At 44.8% G+C, this 19,352-nt stretch overlaps 3 protein-coding genes across 9 annotated transcripts in view; 2 read left to right on the top strand and 1 right to left on the bottom strand.

Moving 5' to 3' along the window:
* Positions 1 to 854: 854 nt before the first annotated feature.
* LOC143365485 (ATP synthase subunit s, mitochondrial) lies at positions 855 to 2,128 on the top strand. Its single transcript, XM_076805704.1, has 5 exons — positions 855 to 1,060; positions 1,136 to 1,224; positions 1,436 to 1,641; positions 1,709 to 1,871; positions 1,932 to 2,128. The coding sequence occupies exons 1-5, from the start codon at positions 1,049 to 1,051 to the stop codon at positions 2,035 to 2,037; spliced, it is 576 nt and encodes a 191-aa protein (XP_076661819.1). The 5' UTR covers positions 855 to 1,048; the 3' UTR covers positions 2,038 to 2,128.
* A 9-nt stretch (positions 2,129 to 2,137) lies between these two features.
* LOC143365483 (uncharacterized) lies at positions 2,138 to 3,481 on the top strand. Its single transcript, XM_076805701.1, has 3 exons — positions 2,138 to 2,436; positions 2,510 to 2,585; positions 2,713 to 3,481. The coding sequence occupies exons 1-3, from the start codon at positions 2,393 to 2,395 to the stop codon at positions 3,238 to 3,240; spliced, it is 648 nt and encodes a 215-aa protein (XP_076661816.1). The 5' UTR covers positions 2,138 to 2,392; the 3' UTR covers positions 3,241 to 3,481.
* The window catches only part of Sulf1 (Extracellular sulfatase Sulf1), a 130,550-nt gene continuing 114,526 nt past the window's right edge, over positions 3,329 to 19,352 (bottom strand). For 6 of the 7 annotated variants that reach the window (XM_076805661.1, XM_076805660.1, XM_076805663.1 and 3 more), the window contains 13 exons: positions 13,986 to 14,136; positions 13,619 to 13,794; positions 11,275 to 11,385; positions 10,839 to 11,143; positions 8,525 to 8,866; positions 7,912 to 8,086; positions 7,602 to 7,836; positions 7,206 to 7,385; positions 6,177 to 7,146; positions 5,690 to 6,097; positions 5,182 to 5,373; positions 5,020 to 5,107; positions 3,329 to 4,473 (listed from right to left, as the gene is read on the bottom strand). In XM_076805661.1, the coding sequence (XP_076661776.1) occupies positions 4,383 to 4,473; positions 5,020 to 5,107; positions 5,182 to 5,373; positions 5,690 to 6,097; positions 6,177 to 7,146; positions 7,206 to 7,385; positions 7,602 to 7,836; positions 7,912 to 8,086; positions 8,525 to 8,866; positions 10,839 to 11,143; positions 11,275 to 11,385; positions 13,619 to 13,794; positions 13,986 to 14,136 (3,424 nt within the window). In that variant the 3' untranslated portion in view covers positions 3,329 to 4,382. The remainder of the gene's footprint in view (positions 4,474 to 5,019; positions 5,108 to 5,181; positions 5,374 to 5,689; positions 6,098 to 6,176; positions 7,147 to 7,205; positions 7,386 to 7,601; positions 7,837 to 7,911; positions 8,087 to 8,524; positions 8,867 to 10,838; positions 11,144 to 11,274; positions 11,386 to 13,618; positions 13,795 to 13,985; positions 14,137 to 19,352) is intronic. The other variant, XM_076805667.1, reaches the window with a different exon arrangement.

Below are 19,352 nucleotides of genomic sequence, written 5' to 3'. Positions count from 1 at the left end.
TGTCTGTGGTATTGGAAAGTGATTGAACATATACAGGTTGTCTAAAAATGTTATACTTTCTTGAAATTAGTGACTCCTGAGATTATTTGAAGTAATTTTTTCCTTTGCGAAAATGTTTTCCGCGGCTTTGGTTATTAATGAAAATTACGGACCAATCAAAGCGCGGTTACAGTCGGCGGATTCTGACTCGGCCAATGCCAACGCCAATGTACGCTGCAGCCGCGCTCTGATTGGTCCGCAGATTTCATTACTAAACTCCGTAACAAATACAACAGTTCTGTACACAATCTTGTGTACACTCTGTATACAATTATTTACAATTACAGGTTCACTACAGTCTGTTTCCAGGTGCCGTCATCTAACAGGCAATCTGCGGCAGATTTTGCCATGATTTGCCATAAGCTGGCGATACCGGGCGATACCAGGTCGCTTCTCTGTACACAGAACCGGGCCGTCTTTCCTGGAACAGAACCGGGCCACCGACAAGATATATATAAAGACTGCCAGCCTTACGGGAGAATGTGTCGCTCGAAAAATACGTGTGGGGCCGGCGGCACAACCGCGCATGTGCCGCGCAGTAAGCGCTTACTGCGCCTGCGCGACCGCGCGATAGTGGCAACAAGCGCGTTGCCGACGAGTCTTCTTCCTCTCTTCTCGCGACGTCTCTCGTTATATTCAGACACATTCTTTCGTAAGGCTGGCAGTCTTTCTAAACATCTCGTCGGTGGCCCGGTTCAGTTCCAGGAAAAACGGTCCGGTTCTGTGCCATGCTAAGGCTGAGCAGATGTCAGCACTATATCCGGAACGCTGAAAACCCGGGCGTGAGTACTCTCATTCCTCTCTGCATATACCTCGTCACAGAGTCTGTGACTTTGTCTGCCATGTGGGTTGGTCTATCAACTAAACGATTTAGTCTAAACTTGGCTCAGAGCAGTGGTATTTCATCACGTAGAATTTACGTTTATATAACGCAAACATTAATTGCGTCTTAAACTTCATTAACGAAAGCTGAACGAATAACAAAGATTGAAATAAACAACTACGAAAAATGGGAGTTTACGTATGAAACAAAATAAAATAAATACATTCATCACCTGTCCATACACATTTTCTCACTTTGTTTACTTCATTGCAGACTCTGAGCAGATTAAGTACCACTGTATTTCACTGCACGAAAAGTCAGAGCAGACCCTTTTTTTACTGGCTTACTATTGTATTCAATAGGTATCATATAAAATAATTATTAAAAATTTAATTCCATGGAGATTGTAGAATATTTTAGAGATATACAGAAGTCATTTGAAATGTATTGCAGTATTACGTATAGATCTTATAAATGAAACACTATACGCATTAAAAATATTGAACTTTATCAACTCTTGCAGGATTATTGTGCGAGACAATTAATTTTGTAATGTAAAAATTTCTTTTTAAGTGTTGATGAAAAACGTAGAAAGGAACTTGGTCCTGATATTTCTTGTGCAGAGTGGCTCTTGAGAAATGGAGCATATGTCAGGTGGAAAGACTTTGCTAAAGAAGTAAGAGACTATAATGCTCTACCAACAATGTGTACTAATTATTTCATCGAGGATGTTAATGCTATCGATGCTGGAATTACTGATTATGGATTTCCACACTTTGGTGGGTGTTGCTTAGGATTATGCTTGCAGAAAGAGTGTTAACATAATAATGTGAATTATTAATTTAGAGGGATGTAAACATATAAAGAGAGTAAGGCTGGAGAACTGTAAATACATCAATGATAAAGCTATATCAAAGTTATCTATACTGAAAGATTCGCTTACTGACTTATTGATTTTGGATTGCAAAAACATTACTGATGATGGGTTACGGAAATTGAAACAGCTTAAGTATGTATTACGAACGACTATTAATGATTTCTGTTTTTTAATTACATGTATTGTTTTTAGAAATTTAGAGCATCTAAATATTCGATCATTACCATACGTTAAAAATATGGATGCTGTATGTGCAGAAATCAAGGAAGCGCTACCTAATTGTAATATTTATACTTGATAAACATATTATAACACATTTTATATGATATTTATTGTAAAATAGGAGATACTGAATAAAATAAACACACTCACATATTATTTCCAGTTAATGCACTGTATTTTAAATTGTAGTTTAAATTGACATAAAAAATTACACCTATTTAGATGACTGCAGGGACCGGAAATGGTTCGTTCAAATTCCAGCGGCGGAAATTACAAATTTGCCGCTAAAATTCAGTTACTGATGTTGGTCAGCCTGTTTCGTTGAACGTCATTTGCTGTTCGAAGTTTGAAATTGTTTTACAAGTGTTGTGCTGTGACATTCAAGAGTTCGAAGTTCCTTATTTAATTAAAAATTGACGAATTTCGTCAAGATGTCACAGCAAATGAACATTGTATGCTGTTATTCCTGCAACATGTATCAGGCAAGTTTTAGAACTCCCGAATAATGATTGTGGTTCACAATTTCGAACGTTTTATTTATTGCGAAGTTTTCAGGTCCACATAGTTAAGAAAGCAAAAAAATGGCAGTGCAAAATATGTAATGCAAAGCAAGCTTTTAGACGAGTGAGTTTCATTAATTCATTAATTCTTATTACGCTATCGTTTTGTAGTGGACACTGCAATAGGATGCCTTACCTGTTCAATTGCAAAATGAATCTGCTAGAAATTAATGATTAGGCAAAAATTTTAGATTTTTTTCCAAGGATCGGGAAAAGATTGTCGTATTCAGGTACAAAAATTAAATGCCATGAAGGAATATGAGGGTCAATCAAATTCATCGTTCGAAACAGTCACTAATACATACAATAGTGAGCAAGATGGTTATACCAACCGACCTGAGTTAAAGGTGCCTGAAAACAAATGGGCAAAGTATTTGGATAGTTCTGATGAAGCTCTGTTTAGTACTGTACAAGTTTCAGACCACGAACAGGTTAACGAAGAAACTAACGATTTTGTACAGTCGGATAGTGAGATGAAGTCGTATGGATGTTGCCAGAGTAGCCATTCTTACTACACGAGAGATTCTCTACAGAACGTTAGTCTCGATGATGAGGAAGAATCTAATAATCTAGTAGAACAAGAACTACATCATACTGAATTGGATACTAAAAATGGAAGCAAAAGTAATAATTCTAAAGGCAAGGATCTAATAGAGACGGTAGATGTAAAAACTATTTTTGATGATAACGAGGACTTTGACCTTACCATTGATTTTTAAGTTTTTGATGTTTATATTATTTGTATTTAATACAATGATTATTCTGTATCTTTTATTTCGTAAATGTGATTGATTGAAACGCAAGCAATTGTTTGGACAGTATTTATTTGTTTATTTCACATGATTTAAATACATTGTTTTAATTTGAAAATCTTGAAGATATCCTCAGAATACTAACTGAGAGCCTAGTACATAACACAGACATACAATTGTAAAAAAATAAAATGCTAATGGAGACAGTTACGCGACCATTTTATTTAAACAATATACAATTTCTGTCGGGGCAAGATTAAGTATTGTCTAAAATCTCGTTTATTCGTTAAGCGATTACATCCAATTCGATAGAGTGTATAGGTCCATCAGCATTCCATTTTTTTTCTCGTAGAGACTGTTATAACAGAGAATTTAAAAGTATGACAGCTTTACTGGAATAAATCGTTTACGGTCGTACGAAAGTGTAGATAGTTTCCTCGCGAGATTAGGCGAAAGGTGCTTTCTTTTTTTGTTTGGCAGGACAATTTCGCTATTGTGTTTGTTATTTCGTTGTGCGTATCAGTCCACAGTCAAAAAATCCAAATTCGAAGTGCTCTGATTGCGGTAGACTCGAATTCCTTCCTCCCATCGGACAATCTATCGTCCGATAAAATGCCAGCTTCACCTACTTCCGGTTGACCGATAGTTTAAAATTGCTCTAAATTTCATTAGGCAAAGTGTCGATACAAATGATCTGTTTCTCCTTACAAAGAGACCTAAAGAGACGGTGGATAAATAAATTATTATAAAAAATATCTGCTATTAAGTAAAAAAAGGGATCGTCATCGTTCGGATCGTTTCTTTCGTCTTTCCTGTTGTTGTTTTTTTCGTCGCGCGCGTCGACGTGACGCTATAATTTCACGTTGAAGAACAGTTTATTTTTTGTTTCAAAAAATCTGCGCTTCGCTCGTACCGCGAGCTCCGCTTCTAAATGGAATCAAAACATTCGTCAATTAAATATATCACGTTTCCGTTTCCTTTCAATTAAATATCGCTAAATAAATTACGTTCGTTAAATGCATCGCGAGAATTAATTAATTAATATACATCTAAGGCAATGCATCGCGCATTCTTCGGCAACACGTTCGAAAGAGAAACAAATGAACCAATCAGTACTGGTGTCTGTGCCGCCGGTAGTTCATTGTGTCCTGGTGATGCCTCCAACTGCTTTGCCAGCTTCGACTGCGTCGGTTCCAAACACTGCTCAACAAGAAAGCAAACGCTGCAGTCATTCCGTCGAATAATTTCATCCTCTGCTCCACTAACTCTTCTACAACGCCGGCAGAAATTATTGGATCAAATAATTCACACGACAAAGGTGTAGAACTTAAGGTGCAGAATTTAAAAAAAAGATTCGACCATTGCGTCAAGGAAATTTTCTGGACAATCTTCATAATCATTTTCATCGTTTGAAAGGGGTTCTAATGCATTGGCAAACTACCCCATAACGTTGCAACGTGTATACAATATTGTTTCTTGATTAAATATTTTCTGCCAGAGACAGTACTGTTCCTCACAAGAAGACCCCCGACAAGAGGCGTCCTCGCTCGCACCTAATGGTTAGGCTGTGACGTCACACACTTCAGCCAATATTTCAGCTAGAACCGAAAGTCCCTGTGGAATGACCCAATCGGATGGCTTACAGCCTCATTCTTGTCGAATTCCTGACAGAGGACTTCTTGTGAGGCACGCAGAGTACTCTATGCTTAACATAAGCCTGAAGCTCTTGGAAACGGGCTTACTTACTTTTGCAACTTTTTTCGTCTCTTATTAGGCGGGCTACCGAGTTCACTTTCACGAATAATTTGCAAAGCTGACGGTACAAACATATCATCTAGAGAAACGAATAACATGAAATCAGCGATCATGAGAGAAACCTGTTGCCAGAAGATTAGCGTAGCTCCTTACCGAACGTATTCGCGTATTTTCTCTTGGCAATCAATCTCTGATGCGGCTGCGGCGGCGGCATAGCCTCCTTTGCACTGCCAACAGTGCAATCTCTTGTGCCCTTGCATCCTTTCAAGTGTTCCAGCTGGTCGTGAAGGTACGATCGCTCGAGCGGCGTCAACGATGACAATCTGTTCCATTGTTCGAATGGATCTGCGTGAAAAATTAATAAAAATTTCTGTAATCACGATGACCAACTATCACAGTGTTTAAGAAGGCACAGACTAGTTAGACCTCATGGAGGTTATGAACGGTTGAATATTTTTGTACGTGCAGAATACCATTATTTATACAGTGGAACTTGAACAATCTACGGCTGCTCTGCAGGCTTATCTTCACCTCTCCACAACTTTAACAATTCCCAACGACCCTTACAATTTTTGTCCCCCTAAATTACTCGTAGATGTTCGTATGTATTTCAGTTTACTAATTCTGTACCCTCTTGGTCGACCGTCAGAGGCTCGCTTACCGATCCTCAGATTGTAAAACGTGACCAGACCGGTGGTGAACTCGCAGTAAAGGAAATTATGCGTCGCGTTGATCGTACGGATGCACGAGTAGGTATTATTGTTGGCGTTCATACAGAAACAAAACGGGCCGGCGCTCCACAAAGGGGCCGTCCGCCAGTGATCGTTATCGTGCTCGAAACAATTCATTTTCTCGGTCAAGCACTCCTTCTCCAGCTTGGCCTTCTTTCGCAGCTTCCTCTCCTTCTTCTTCAGACGCTCCTTCTTCAGTCTTCTCCTCTCCTCGCGGGCGATCTCCTTCTCGTCCTTCTTCGTGTACGTGTCCGGCTCGCAGTAGCACTTGTGGCGAGCTTCCAGGGGATTGTTCAGCAAGGGCGGCAGGCGTCTGTTGCTCGACAGATCTATAACATCTATTGTTTAAACAAGATACACTCGGTTAACAGACATGTTCAGAGAAGACGTCTTGCTCCACCGAAATCGATCACCAACCTTGCCTGTTCTTCCTGTCGGGGGACTCCAAAATGGTGACGTCTATCCTGGAGGGACCAAGGTTCGCCGTTGTCCTGTTCTTGTGGAGCTTCGGGACCTTCCGCGCTGGGGCAACCGTGACTGGAGTCGTCATCGGTGCCGTGGACAGGGTCGAGGGCAACGACGCTGTTCTGGAACGACCCTCGGTAGCTACTTTAGCGAAGACAGGATTCGTTCTTTGCGGCTCGGTCGACTCTGCTTGACTAGAAGCCTCTGACCCAGTCTGCGAGTCCATTTCCATAGTGGTCTCTCTGCTGAAGTCATTCGTAGTGCCCAGGGTGCTCGAGGTCTCCCTTTGGACCGTTGTTTCCTTCATTGTGGTGGTCGGAAGGGTGGTATATCTGGTCTGATGGAACTGAGTAGTCTGAGCGGTCGTCGTGGTTTGCGTGGTCACGGTGGTCTTCACCGTTTCGCTGACATTGGCCGCAGACACCTCGTCGTGGACGCTATTCGTAAGCAATGTGGTGTTCCTGCGATGATGATGAACCTTCCTACGCCGCTGGGGCTTGTCCTCCTCAGCTTCCGTCCGGTTGATGACGGTCTCCTTTATTTTCTGACGACGGGGCAGCTTCTTCGGTCTGATTGTCGTCGACAGGGTCGTCGCGATCGACTCTGTCGTGGTGAACGGCTCGCTCACGGTTGTCTCCGCGAAGGTGACAGTCAGTCTTGGCTTCTCTGTGGTCTCTGTAGATGCGATCCTCTCCTCGGTGACTTGGTCGAGTTTCAGAGTGGATCGGGCAGTAGTAGTTGTGGGGCTGGTGGTAGTCGTGTGCTCGTGTTTCTTGTGATGACGGTTCGCGTGTGGCTTCGGCGTATGGTGATGCAGCTTCGGAGTGTCCTTGGGCTCCTTGGTGTCCTTGGCGTCCTCCATAGCCTCCTCCGGGTCGGCGATGAAGTGGGGTCGCTTGATCATCAAGTGCCGCTTTATTTCCTAGAAAGAACACCACGATGATAACTGCACGAGATTAAACGGCCGTCGCGAGGACTCACTCTCAGAGTTTCCAGCTGCATTCTCATCTCTCTTATCTGCTGCTCGATCTCCCGCCTGGAGATGCGCCACTCGTTCGGATCCTGATAGACAGTCTCCGAACAGTTCACCCCGCCTTGAGGAAGGACCGAACATTTCGGTGGCAGTGACTTCCTTGTTTCCGAGTGACGAGCTTGCGTTGCCTAAGCGAACAGTGTCGTTTAGTCCCGAAAGATCATTAAAACTTTCCCCTCTTCCCTCTGACGGTGCGAATACACTGGCAAGTAACTCGCGATATTTTCTTGCGAGAGCAACTTGCAGAAGCGTGTACGCTCGCTTGCGAATATCATAATATTACTTGCCAGTTTATTCGCACCGTCAGAGAATATTGTAGTTAAAACATTTATTCGCAAGAGTACCTTCAAGTCATCCAGTTCTTCTTCTATGCTCTCCATGATCTTGGTAACGTGTTCCACGGTGTCCTTCTTAGCCACGCTCCTCCGTATCCTCCTGTGCCTCTTAACGACGTCCTCAATGTTCAGCCGACCCTTCACCACCTGGTCCAAGCTAGGATCAAAGTCATCCATGGAGTAGTCGTCCAAGTTGTCGAATTCAAGCTTCTCATTGGTGAACGAGCGATTATCAAACCTACTCCTGAAGACACGTCCGTCCATTAAACACCGTTAGCGCGCTTATCAAAGTATCAACAGTTTTTTAAACGATCCGTACCCGGCGAGGAAGCTCGCGTATTCCCTCCTCACGTCCCTGGCTAGCTGGTTCAGCTCGTCCAGAAACTCCTCGTCATCTTCTTCGTCTACGGCGCGACGGTCCCGTTCACCGTCATTATAGTCATCCTCATTCTGGCTCGTATCTTCGCTGGCTTCGTCCGACACGTCTCGCTTGCCTGGAAAAATCGTGATCGACCGCGATCGTTGCATTACGAATTTCTTTATTTTTAAAAAGTTACAGTGGCGACCACAGAATTATTATGTTGGAAATATCAAGCTCTAGTTTCACTTTCGTGAGAATGGTAACTGCAGTAGGACAAAATTTTTCAAAATATTTGAAATTATATTTTCCTTAGAGACAATATTTACAAGTCTTAAATACTGTAATAAACAAAATACTGTGTCTTGTACTGTGTAAATAATTAGGCTACTTTTTTGCAATTTTAGGAGTCAGATGCACAGTCCTGATCTCGTCTACACGTGGATTTTCCTTCCCAAAGGGTGAAAACAATTTAGCCGCAACATTCGCCGCCCAAATGTTCAGGAAACTGTTCTTTTACTGGCCTCCACTGTGGTTCCGTTAGGCATGATCGTTGATTAAAAACTTTTAGTACCTCGTCTGGCGAAGTACCTGGCCACGTCGGCGTAGTTCTCCGTTCTCCTGTCTCTGCTAACGCTGTATCGATGCCCATCGTAATCGTTCGACTCCAGCCTGGTGTAAACCACGCCGTTCGGCGTGAAACAGGCACATTTCTTCGAAATCCGTGGCGGAGGAGCTGCATACTTGCATTTGTGTCTTCTCCAACGGTGGCCGTCCCTCTCGCAACGCCATTTTTGACCCATCACGCAGTTCGCCTGAGCTTCGGGTCTTGAACACTCCATCGCGAGTCGTTCGTGCTTTGTCGAGTAACTCGAATGCACCGGATGCACCCTGTTGTCCAGGTGAGGATCCGCACCTGGAAGAAAGTAAATGTTGGATCTCGAGTCACACAAGCTTTGTAGAGAATAACTCTACAGTGATCTAGAGTTTATTGTCCAGACGAGGATCTATATTTATCTCTAAACACTAGGTTTACGGAGTGCTAGAGTGACTATTTAACATTGCTTTATAAAAGTAACAAGAATGCAGCTATTAAAATTTTTAGCCATTCTTTTAATAGTATACACCCAAAGAAATAAAGTTGAATCATTTCTCATGGATGCATCTTTACAGTCTTCATAATTGTAAATTAAAAATATTAAAACACGCCATTTTGACGGATCCTGTAAAGCTAGTGTTAAACGGGTTTAGATTTTAAAAATATAGAAACTGAATTGATATATTTAACGTTCATTTTTACCGAATTAGTATATGGGAATCTATTTCCCTTTGCATTGTTAGAAAGATAGATAATCACAATATGTTGAAATTTACAGACAGCTACACGAATGTACATTGAATAATAATCAACGTGGATTTGTACAAGGTTGGACAGCTCTCATGTGGATCGCTAGAGGCTGGAGGAGTCAAAGGTTATTAATGTTTTGGCCTAAAATCGAATTTGCCTCGACTTCCTGGTTTCACGGCGCAACTTCAGCAGGCAGGCTCCGTAATCTCGAGAATCCGTATCCGAAAGAATTAAAACCGTTTACACCTGGATTTAAAGGGAGTACGTTAGGTGCGCTCTCGGAACGACCTGGTTTATGGCGGCAGTTCGGCGCTGGACTACGAGGACGAAAATGATGGCACGGTTTTATGAAGGGAACACGGGCCAATAAAACGGGATTAGAGCTGATCGTTGCGTAAATCCTGGCCGAGAGCTGGGTCGGTGATTTATGTCCGAAATGGAACCCGGACGTGGACCCCATCAGCCCCTTCCATCGCGATAATCCGTACGAATAAGATTTCAGTTAGCCGTGACCATTACTCCCAAACCATAGAGACCACGGGGTCTTCTACTTCGCCGAATATATAACGTTCATCAAAGTTAATCTTACGCCGAGCGCAAAACAAAACTCGTTCGAACGAACCGTCCATCAAGCGTCTAATTAAACTTTCGTATCCTCCGATCATCAATTTCCTGATACACGAAAACAACTTTCGATCAAAGTCCAGAGATTTTCCATCCGCCCCCGCGGTTTCTAACTTGTCGGAAGCGTCGCAACGCGGCTAAACCAGTTAAGATCCACTTAATCCCTCCGACAGCTTTGCAAATCCGCGCTTAACGTAATTTATTCATTGTGCGATTGGATCGTGGCGTGAGATTGCGGCTCTCGAAGAGTAGACCGGGTTTATTGCCGCGAAAAGGTCAACGCGACAACGGCGTCGAGCGTTACAGGAGTGGAAACGAGGTCTTCGACGGATCGAGGATGCGCGGGAACTTTTACCGTGGAATAATCCACCAAGCTACGTCTTAATCAGATGTCGCATAACGACAAAATTGCTCTGTGACAGATAAAAATGAAATTCATCCTTGCAGCCATATTCTGCATTTTTAACAGTAGGACTAGCAACGACTTGAAACGATTCTCCAACGCTGTTGATCTCGAACGACCTTGAATTAACCTTCATAATACAGATCATTGTATTCACCTTGAAAGGCTCTATCAGACTACAAACACACAAAACATCATTCCGTCCAACAACAAATAGATTGGACCTTTGTATCTCTTCTATGCCTCCACCAATAAACATACCAGATACAGGCTCCTTGTAAACAATTATCTGATGGATTTTTTGTTTATAGGTATCACCAATGGCAAAGCGAGATATTCATTCATCAAGTGAGATGTTACCTTTTGTTCGTGACTGGCAATTTCACACAATTACATCTACCAAGAAAGGGCAACTTTGTTTTTAATGAAGACATCTTGAAGACCAACTTAGTCGCAAACGGCAATCGACAATGCACGAAGGCCGTCAAGTTTCTAACAAAGAAATAACGTTACTTGAATCATCGATGACGGAGTCCTCGAAGTCCTCGTCCTCGGAGATGTCCTGGTCGCTGCCGGTGTCGTTCTCCAGGAACCGATGTTCGGGTTCGTGCTCCGCTTCCAGATCGGCCGCGGCCTCCTCCTCCTCTTCCGGGATCGCGCTCGCGTTCGAATTCGCGTGCTGTTTCGCGAGGGTGGCGTTCATCCTCCTGGCCTCCCTGGCTCTCGCCTCGGCGATCGATTCCGGCGTCTCCCGGCGTCCCGACGACTCGATCAGGAACGTGTCCGGCCATTTGAATTTCGACCTTCGGCCGTGTTTACTAGAACCGAACAACAAACCCGTCTGTACCCGTTCCATCGTCGCCGTTCGCGTGTTCGATCGTTCTGTGGATTTTTCACCGGCCAGCGGTTTTTGTCGGCCGGCACCGGCGAATTGGCAATGTATACTCACTTCTGGAAAAGTTTCTTGAAAGAACGACCGTCCATCTGCGGCGGCGTCTCGACGCCGGCTATGTCCAGGAACGTCGGCGCCAGGTCGATGTTCAAAACTATGTCGTCTACGCTGCAACGTCATATAGATGCTTTATCGTAATCCAATATTGGAGGCTCTTGCTCCCTCAACCCCCACGGAGTAAATACCGAACGGCCATCGCGCCAGCATATTCGACCCGCGAGTGTCCCGACATTTTCAACCCCCTGGATCGCCCCCTGCTTTTTCTCAACGCGCCTCCCCTCCCCCTCTCGACCTGGAACCGTAATATATCCCGCGACTCATGGTACCGCAATATGAAGCATCGCTTACTTGCTCGACCGAAAATCCCGCTGCATTTTATCCGTTTCCACGAAATTCTGCGCGTTGCGCAGTGGACTATACAATTCCATGCGTTTTTACTTAGGGCGCGGTGTGCAGAAGTTCCTGGCTAGAACAATGTTTGTTTAAGTTGCCCAAAATTGTGTACCTCCTTCGTTTACTGGTTCCCGTTACTTGTCATATCTTTTATTTGGCTCCTTGTAAGCTTAGGAAACGTGTGAGCCACCGTACCTTGCAAACGTGGTAGGCATACAACCTTGATTTAATGCATTTGACCCTTTTGTGATATAATTTTGGGGCAACTAGACTGGAAATCTGTATGGTTCGAAAAATCAAAGTGTTTGAGGTTACACGACAGGGGGGGGGGGACGCGTAAAACCAATCCTACAATCAAACCGAAAACGATGTAACATCCCCCTTTTGTAGACAGTGGTCTATCTTCACGAAAAGTGGAGGTAGACTCGTTCGAATAGATTCCACAAAACATTCACATTAACGAAAAGTTACGAGAATTTCTATTCCACTTTACCATGAAGAATCTCCCATCTAACGAAATTTATTTTTCTCTACTTTTGCTATTTGTCTCTAAAGTAATCAATGAAAGTGGAATATGCAATTTTTTAGTGGATTATGGTATGCTGCAAAAGTCCAAAGATTTAACTACAACGAATTCTCGATATATGTCAACAACACGGGTCTTGTCAGCGTCGTGTATCGTCCAGGGGACATACCCGAGCCGTGTTGTGTCTACCGAGGCCTCTCGAGCATCGCGGCCCTTCACGGGGTATACCCGCGGTAGTGGGGATAATTTCGCGACGTTTATACTCCAGGCCTTGGCGACATATATGGAGAAATCGCTGTAATCGTAAGCCGAGACCTCATAATCAAATAGCTGCAACTGTACCGTCCACTGCGGTAAAGAAATCGCTAAAAAGTCGAGCAGACGAGTTTCGCCCCGGTACCAAAAGTAACGGGAATCCATAAAAAAAAAAATGCGAACGGGGGTCCTCCGTTTTCCCGATGGAAACGCGTGGCCGTACGTTGAGTCGGCGGTTCCCAGTCGGTGCGGCCGGGCCGCGGGCAGAAAGAACGGTGCGCGTTGCTTGCACACGGAAGTTGCCCTGTGCGTCATTAATCTAACAGCGATGTTTATAACAGACGTGGCTGGCCGTGCTTCAATTTATACGCGAGTGGTCGCCGGTTCACGTTCACACGGTAGTTTGGCAAACGCGAGGAGGAGCCGGGTCTCGGCCGGCCCGTCTCGGTTTACCAGCTGGTTTTTCGTCGCGCCGGTTGCGAACGCGCGTTTGCGACGGATATAAATTATTGGTTTCCGAGGCTCCTCGTGGCGTCCCGCGGAACCGTAACTCCAGGAGACGGCCAGACAACGGCCACTTACCCGCGAGTGCTCTATTTATTGCCGTGGAGCCGGGGTTAGGGAGGAACGTTGTTCGATGCGGCCCGATATCGTCGCGGTATTTCAATGGAACGATCGCCGGGGCTCATCGTCGAAAATTATCGCCGCTCGTGACTCGTCCCTTTCCCGGGGGAATTTACGGGACGTCTGGTAGTTCGCGGGAGCCGGCGCGGCCGCGTAGCCGGCAATTAGGTGTGCAACAATGTTGACGAGAGCCTCGTCAGACAGAGGGGAAGCAGCGGTTGGATTGCTCCTATGAAACGAAAGCGCCTGGGGAACCCGCGAGGGAGAAACCCGCGAAATCTGGACGCTTAGCGTCGCGATGAATCCTCGTCCGGGTTTCGCGATGAATCAATTTGCCCCGAGTCGTTTGCTACCGGGGACCCGTTCCGTTCAACCGTGTACGCGATTCGTCCGCTGTCACGCCTCTCCTCTCTCTGGCCGCTTAGGCTCTCTCTCGCGATCGTTTATTTGTCCCGTCCGCGGTTCCCTCGCTGGCGGATTAACGAGCCGTTCCAGGAGCACGACATCCTACGCGGAACGAAAGTAATAATAAACCTTGCTTACATGGTGCCGGGTTCGATACCAGGTCCCCTGATCAAAAACGGAACTCTGACGTCGAACTCGAACGGGAAGCTCTTCCCTTTGATTAACCCGAACTGGCCCAAATGGTAGCCGTGGTCCGACGTGTAGATGATGTACGTGTTGTCCAGCTCGCCGAGGTCTTTCAGTTCTTGGTAGATCTGTTTAGAGGAGGGTTCCGGTGAGACATCGAAATAAATTGCCGTTTCACCGAAAGCGGCGTTTAGTCACTAGCCCGACCGGCCCGTGGCAGATGCATCGATTAAACCCCCCCGTCTCTTCTCTCTCCCTCTCCCTCTCCCCCCACCGCCCCGAAAGAGAAACGTTCTTGCCGATCTCATGAATCACGTACCCGGTCCACGGCGTCGTCCACGCTCTGCAGCGTCTGCAGCCTCTTGGTCATCAGCAGATCCGTGAACTGCTTGTGGATCGGCTGCATCTTCTGCGTGACTTGCAAGATCCATTGTTTATCCGGGTTCGGGGCGTAATCGTAGGCGGGCGTGCTGCAACAAAGAATTTCGGCGCATGCCAGTCGGCTTCCGTGCACGGTGGATCATTCAGAAAACACCGTAGACAACCGAAATTGCTATGGCGGTGTCCTCTGCGAGGGGCGGCTAATCGAATAATGACACGTCTCTCAGGCATTCGATTGTTTTACACTTTTCAGGCGTTTGGCATTTTTTTTTGTACCTTTGATGCTTTGCAGAGAGACTGAACAAACATCACAGTTATTTTTAAAATTGTTTAGAGCAGGACTACGACCATACGGATTAGAAAATGTATGATTCCATGGAAAAATATCAAGATGTTCTTCGAATCACCTAAGCACGAATAGAACTGAAGACGCTGAAGAATTCACGGTTTCAAATATGAAGACGTTTTCAATCAGTATATAATAAATTATTATTAATAATCTTGACGATGCTAAGGAGGTTTCCAATATTTTTTACATTCTTCAGGTCCGTGGAAATGATTAAGCTTACCCTTATTTAGACTGTACATTTTTTGCCGACAATATTAGATCAAACAGTCAGCAACTTACTAGCAATGAAAAATAAATTGAATTAGGTGTCTCACTCTGTGTAGAAGGATGATAACCTAGCGGATTTTCTCCTAGCGAGCAAGGGTCTATCAAATATCAAAATTGAAGTTCTCAAAATTGACTCCTCGAGCAAATTACTGCTTCTAAAATTAAACTATGGTTACGGTGACCATGCGTCCCTTATTCGAGAAAACCTTTATTTCACTGTTCAGTCCTTCAGATTTATTTTTTTGTTTTACATAGCCATTTTGTACTTTCTTTTGTGAATTGTAACAAAATTGAATCGCCCAGGAGACATGTTTCGAGGAACCGATCGACGTCCACCTGTCGTCGAGACTCTAATCGGCTGTTAATTGCGACCGGTGCCACCCAGCGTCGTGGATTCCCTATTAGCCGATCAAGTCTCCGCGTGGCTCGAGTATCTAGGATTTAGGTGTGCCCCCGTGCGCGACACGATCCGGCCAAGCAAAATTGAATTAATCTCGAGTACCTAACGAGAACGCGAGAGTTCGATGCAACGAGAAGGTGAAACGCGTTGGACCCTCGAGACACCGTGACCCCCCTTCTCGTCCCTCAAGGCTCCCCGTCCTCTTTCAGCCTAGCTCTCCACCAATTACGCGAGACACGAAATTATGGGTAATTGGCCCTTCACCTTCCTCCACGTCCTTCAGGAACGCTCGCCTCGAACGTGGAGGATCTTTGTCTTATTGGCGGACCTTCGTACGGGATGCAGGAACAGGTTTACCGGGGCCCCGGACATTCAGAATTTCATAGAGTACCGACCGGTCACCTGCTGGAAAACTCGAGACGTCCACGTTGCCTCGTGACCCCGGGCAGTGTCGCCAAATTAGGGGAATTCGCTCGAACTCAGGGGAATACAGTTACCCTGTCTCTGCCAGTGCCGGATTGGTCACGTGACGTTGTGACGCGTGCACGACAGAGACGAAACGCATCACGTGACCAGCCCGTGACAGAAGCGGGGGGAATGGCGTCGTAGAAGGGGTAGGTTGGAGTGGGGAGACGAATGTATCGAAATACAGTGAATTCTCGTTACGAGTCAGTTGCGCCGTTTTGGTGGACGACTCTTAGACGAAATCTGAGGTTGTCGCCGAGCGTCGCATATGAAATACACAGGGCACGCCGGAAACCTAAGAGTCACATCCGTCTACAAGTCATAAAAGCCTATGACTACTAAGCGATAGTGACGAGAAGACTGAGAAAATGTCTCTCTCCGATACAATGCTTGCACGTAGCTCGAGAGACGGCTCTCGAGCTTCGGCCCCTCACCGCGGTGGTGTGGGTACTTCCACTGACTCCAAATTGTAAAATTGGCACTGACTCGTAATGAGAATTCACTGTAAATCCGTCGGAACGAAATCGAGACGTCTACAGTGTGGACTCTGCACGAAGGGACAGGGGTTACCCTGACGTCGCCGACATTTGTTTTCATCGACGCCAAGTTTCGTCGACAATGTCAACATTCACATCGGGTTGTCGACTTCTACCGCGTACAATGAAAATACGAAGCTCGGCGTCGATGAAAACATTGCCCCGGTGATCTCAAGGTGACGGGTATAATACTGTGGGCGATGTTCGGTGTCGATGGAATCGTGACGGCGGAATGTTTACGGATGAAGTGATTTTCGACGAGGTCATGGTAACCCGGAGGGGCGATCGTGAATCCGGGCGGGAGCGAATAAAGTAATTATTTATCGCTGCTCGTGAAACTCCGACCGCAGCTTTATGAAGATTTCGCGGGTACGAAAATGGCACGACTATCCGAGTGGTAATTTATGATTTTAATTCGGAGATATTAGCGGTTTGATCGTTGAAAGCTTAATCTTTCTGTGTAATGGCTTTCGAGAATAGGGGCACTGATGATTCCTGTGTAGAGCAGTTTAAAGTTCACTGCTGGTGACTGATGAAGCAGGAAAGGTCGTACTAAGATGATTCAGCTTGGTTAAGAGTGTATTACTATGATGTTACTATGAACGCATATAATGATTCAGCTTAACTGCAAACACCTAGTCATCTCACAATCAATTTATTGGGTTGTCCGGAAAGGTCGTGCCGTTTTTCTGTAGGTGGCATTAGGATAGGTCTGAATATGTCAGAATGATTGAAAACAAACTGCATGTGTACATAGGCTAAAAAGGTGATCTTTCAGGCATTTTTAGATAAAAGTTTGATTAGGATACATTAATTTTTGTTAGTTTTGTACGCTCTTAAATATGGAAGGAAACAGAGTGAATTATAGGCATTTGATGCTTTTTTCTCCCAAAAGCTGTAGGAGCTTGGTTGGGATGTGCTACCCCATTCACCCTATTAACCAGACAGTACACCCTCATATTTTCATCTCTTTAGGTCAATACAAAATTTCCATAATGATTTAATTTAACTCTTTGGTCGATATAAAAAATCATATTTAAAAGTTTCTCGCCGAAAAACGCAAGTTGCCTGAAAGATGGAGAAAGATTATGGAACAAAATGACAATTATAATAATTCAATAAATGTATATCAAAATTTAACTGTACTGCGTTTGAGTTTCCCTTAAAAATCGGCACGAACTTTCCGGACGGCCCAATACCTCTGTAAGAAGGTTAAGGGTGTCTGTAAACTCGGCTGAATCGTTTTCGAATAACAAAACGTGATTCGCTTGAAGAAAGAACGCGGGTGGGGGGGAGGGAGGTCCAAAAACTGCGGGTTTCGTGGGGCGAGGGGCACGGAACGCGGTCCGCGTTAATTTCGCCGGATAGCCTTTTTTTCGTTTGCCCGGCTGCTGACGGTCGTAAAGCAGCTCGTTCCTTTATGCAAATTTAAAATAAAGCGCGCAATCTGACGGCGGTGGCCCCCGAACGAAGAATACTCCTCCCCGCCGCCAACGCGCCGACGTATTTCGTCTGGACTCCGTAATTGCGGCCTATTCTGCGTACACCGGCTCGCCACGGCCACTTAACTTTCCCGCGAGACACTCCACGATTATATTTTGCGCCCAGACACGTGGCCCCCACCCACCCCCTTGCATTCGTCTCTCTTCCCCTCTCTCCCTCCCCCCTTCTCTTTCTCTCTCTTGCACCCCAATTGCATCCAACTCGTTTGTCTCCGCGCGCGCATCCCTCGAACGCGCTCTCATTCGGCAGCTGTCTCTCGGAACAGCCGCGGATTTAATCGACCGCTTCAGATTAGTCGAGCGAGTCTTAATTAAGGAATCGGGGGATAAGCTGCCTTCAATCTGCCGCCCCACCTGCGAACCTGGTGATGTAACAATCGAGGAACTAAGGTTGTACCCTCTGTCCACCGGGAGACTTTTAAAAATCTTTTTATTTTACGTATAAGCAGTACAACTACAGTGAATTCCCGATATTAGTCACTTGCGCGGTTCTGGCGAGTGACACTTAGACGAAATCTGTGGTTCTCGCCGGACGCTGCATTGGAAATACGCAGTGCACGCTGGAAATGTAAAAGTCACTATTCGTGGTGGTGTGGGTAGCCCCAGTGACCTTTAAACAAGAGGCTCGCAGTGACTTATATCGGAAATTCACTAACCTCTTAAGCACTGTACATAGTGCCATATTGGTTCCCGTGGAAAGCATCAGTTTGAACGGTACGAACCACTATAGTGGCTTTCATGCTATCCGCGGCCAGGCGCGCCGTCCGTGGGAGACAGAGTTGCGGACGAACGCGCCGTGTTTAATAACATTTCAGATATATTCATCAGTAGACTGCGGATTTCTTTGTGCAAAAATTTTCTACTTCAATCCTGACAAACTAGAGTAAAATACAAATTCATTTTCTTGCTTAATAGATTAGCACCTTGACTGCCAAACTGGAGACCTCAAAAATTGCATAAACTTAAAGTAAGTTATTTAATGAAATAAAAATTGAAAAAAATTAAATGTATGATATTCAGTCCTCCAACTTTCTTGCATTTTACAGATCCTAATCAAATTTGGAGCAATCAAGATATTAACATAAAAATTCACTTTAAAACCTGGACAAATAATTCTGTCACCCACATATGGGTGACACGGCAGTGAAAGTGTTAGGTTGAAAATAGTGGGACAATATTTTTTAATTCTTCGAATGTTTTCACTGTCTTGTGTTTCTCCTCATTTTATGCATTCATAACAAAAATTGGTTGGTACAATTTATAACAATACTCAATAAGTTTTGTTTGGAAAGTTTGTCTCTTTCTTTAGAAAGTTATGGTTGCTTGAAGTTTGGCACTTCAAGTGCAATCCAATAAAACACTGAATTATATATTGCAACTGATATCGGACACAACGTTGTCAATGAAAACGTCCAAGAAACGGTTATATGGTAAATATGCTTTTTATTTTCATTACAGTTATACAGTAAAACATATATATAGTAAATTCCCCATTTGCAACAATTAATCAAATTCTTAAAAACTTTCACTTTTCAGCCACTCTCCTCGAATATACAAAGAAACAGTAAACCGAAGCTCATCGCCCGGCAGTTTTCCATAGAATCGAAAGCTATTACAAAAGCATTCACCCCGGCCTCCCAGAAAACACTTCGCGACCCCCCTGGGAGCCCAGCGACCGAGGCCCACGGTGCGTTACCCTATCTATGAAATTTTATCTTACGTCCTATGGATGTTTCCCGGTCTTATCAGAGAAACGAAATTCGCGGAGAACGCTCGACGCAGACGG

Source organism: Halictus rubicundus, chromosome 2 (genome assembly GCF_050948215.1).
Source record: "Halictus rubicundus isolate RS-2024b chromosome 2, iyHalRubi1_principal, whole genome shotgun sequence".
NCBI classification, from domain to species: domain Eukaryota; kingdom Metazoa; phylum Arthropoda; class Insecta; order Hymenoptera; family Halictidae; genus Halictus; species Halictus rubicundus.
The sequence above is the reverse complement of the archived record's forward strand: the minus strand, read 5'-3'. Positions and strand labels throughout refer to the sequence as shown.

Excerpts from the sequence above, each read along its gene's own strand:
- LOC143365485 (XM_076805704.1), top strand. Across the intron at positions 1,225-1,435 it reads CTTACTATTGTATTCAATAG|TGTTGATGAAAAACGTAGAA; the intron begins GTATCATATAAA and ends TTTCTTTTTAAG. Across the intron at positions 1,642-1,708 it reads TTATGGATTTCCACACTTTG|AGGGATGTAAACATATAAAG; the intron begins GTGGGTGTTGCT and ends TTATTAATTTAG.
- LOC143365483 (XM_076805701.1), top strand. The coding sequence starts at position 2,393 with ATGTCACAGCAAATGAACATTGTATGCTGTTATTCCTGCAACAT. Across the intron at positions 2,437-2,509 it reads TGCTGTTATTCCTGCAACAT|TTTTCAGGTCCACATAGTTA; the intron begins GTATCAGGCAAG and ends TTTATTGCGAAG. Across the intron at positions 2,586-2,712 it reads CAAAGCAAGCTTTTAGACGA|ATTTTTTTCCAAGGATCGGG; the intron begins GTGAGTTTCATT and ends CAAAAATTTTAG.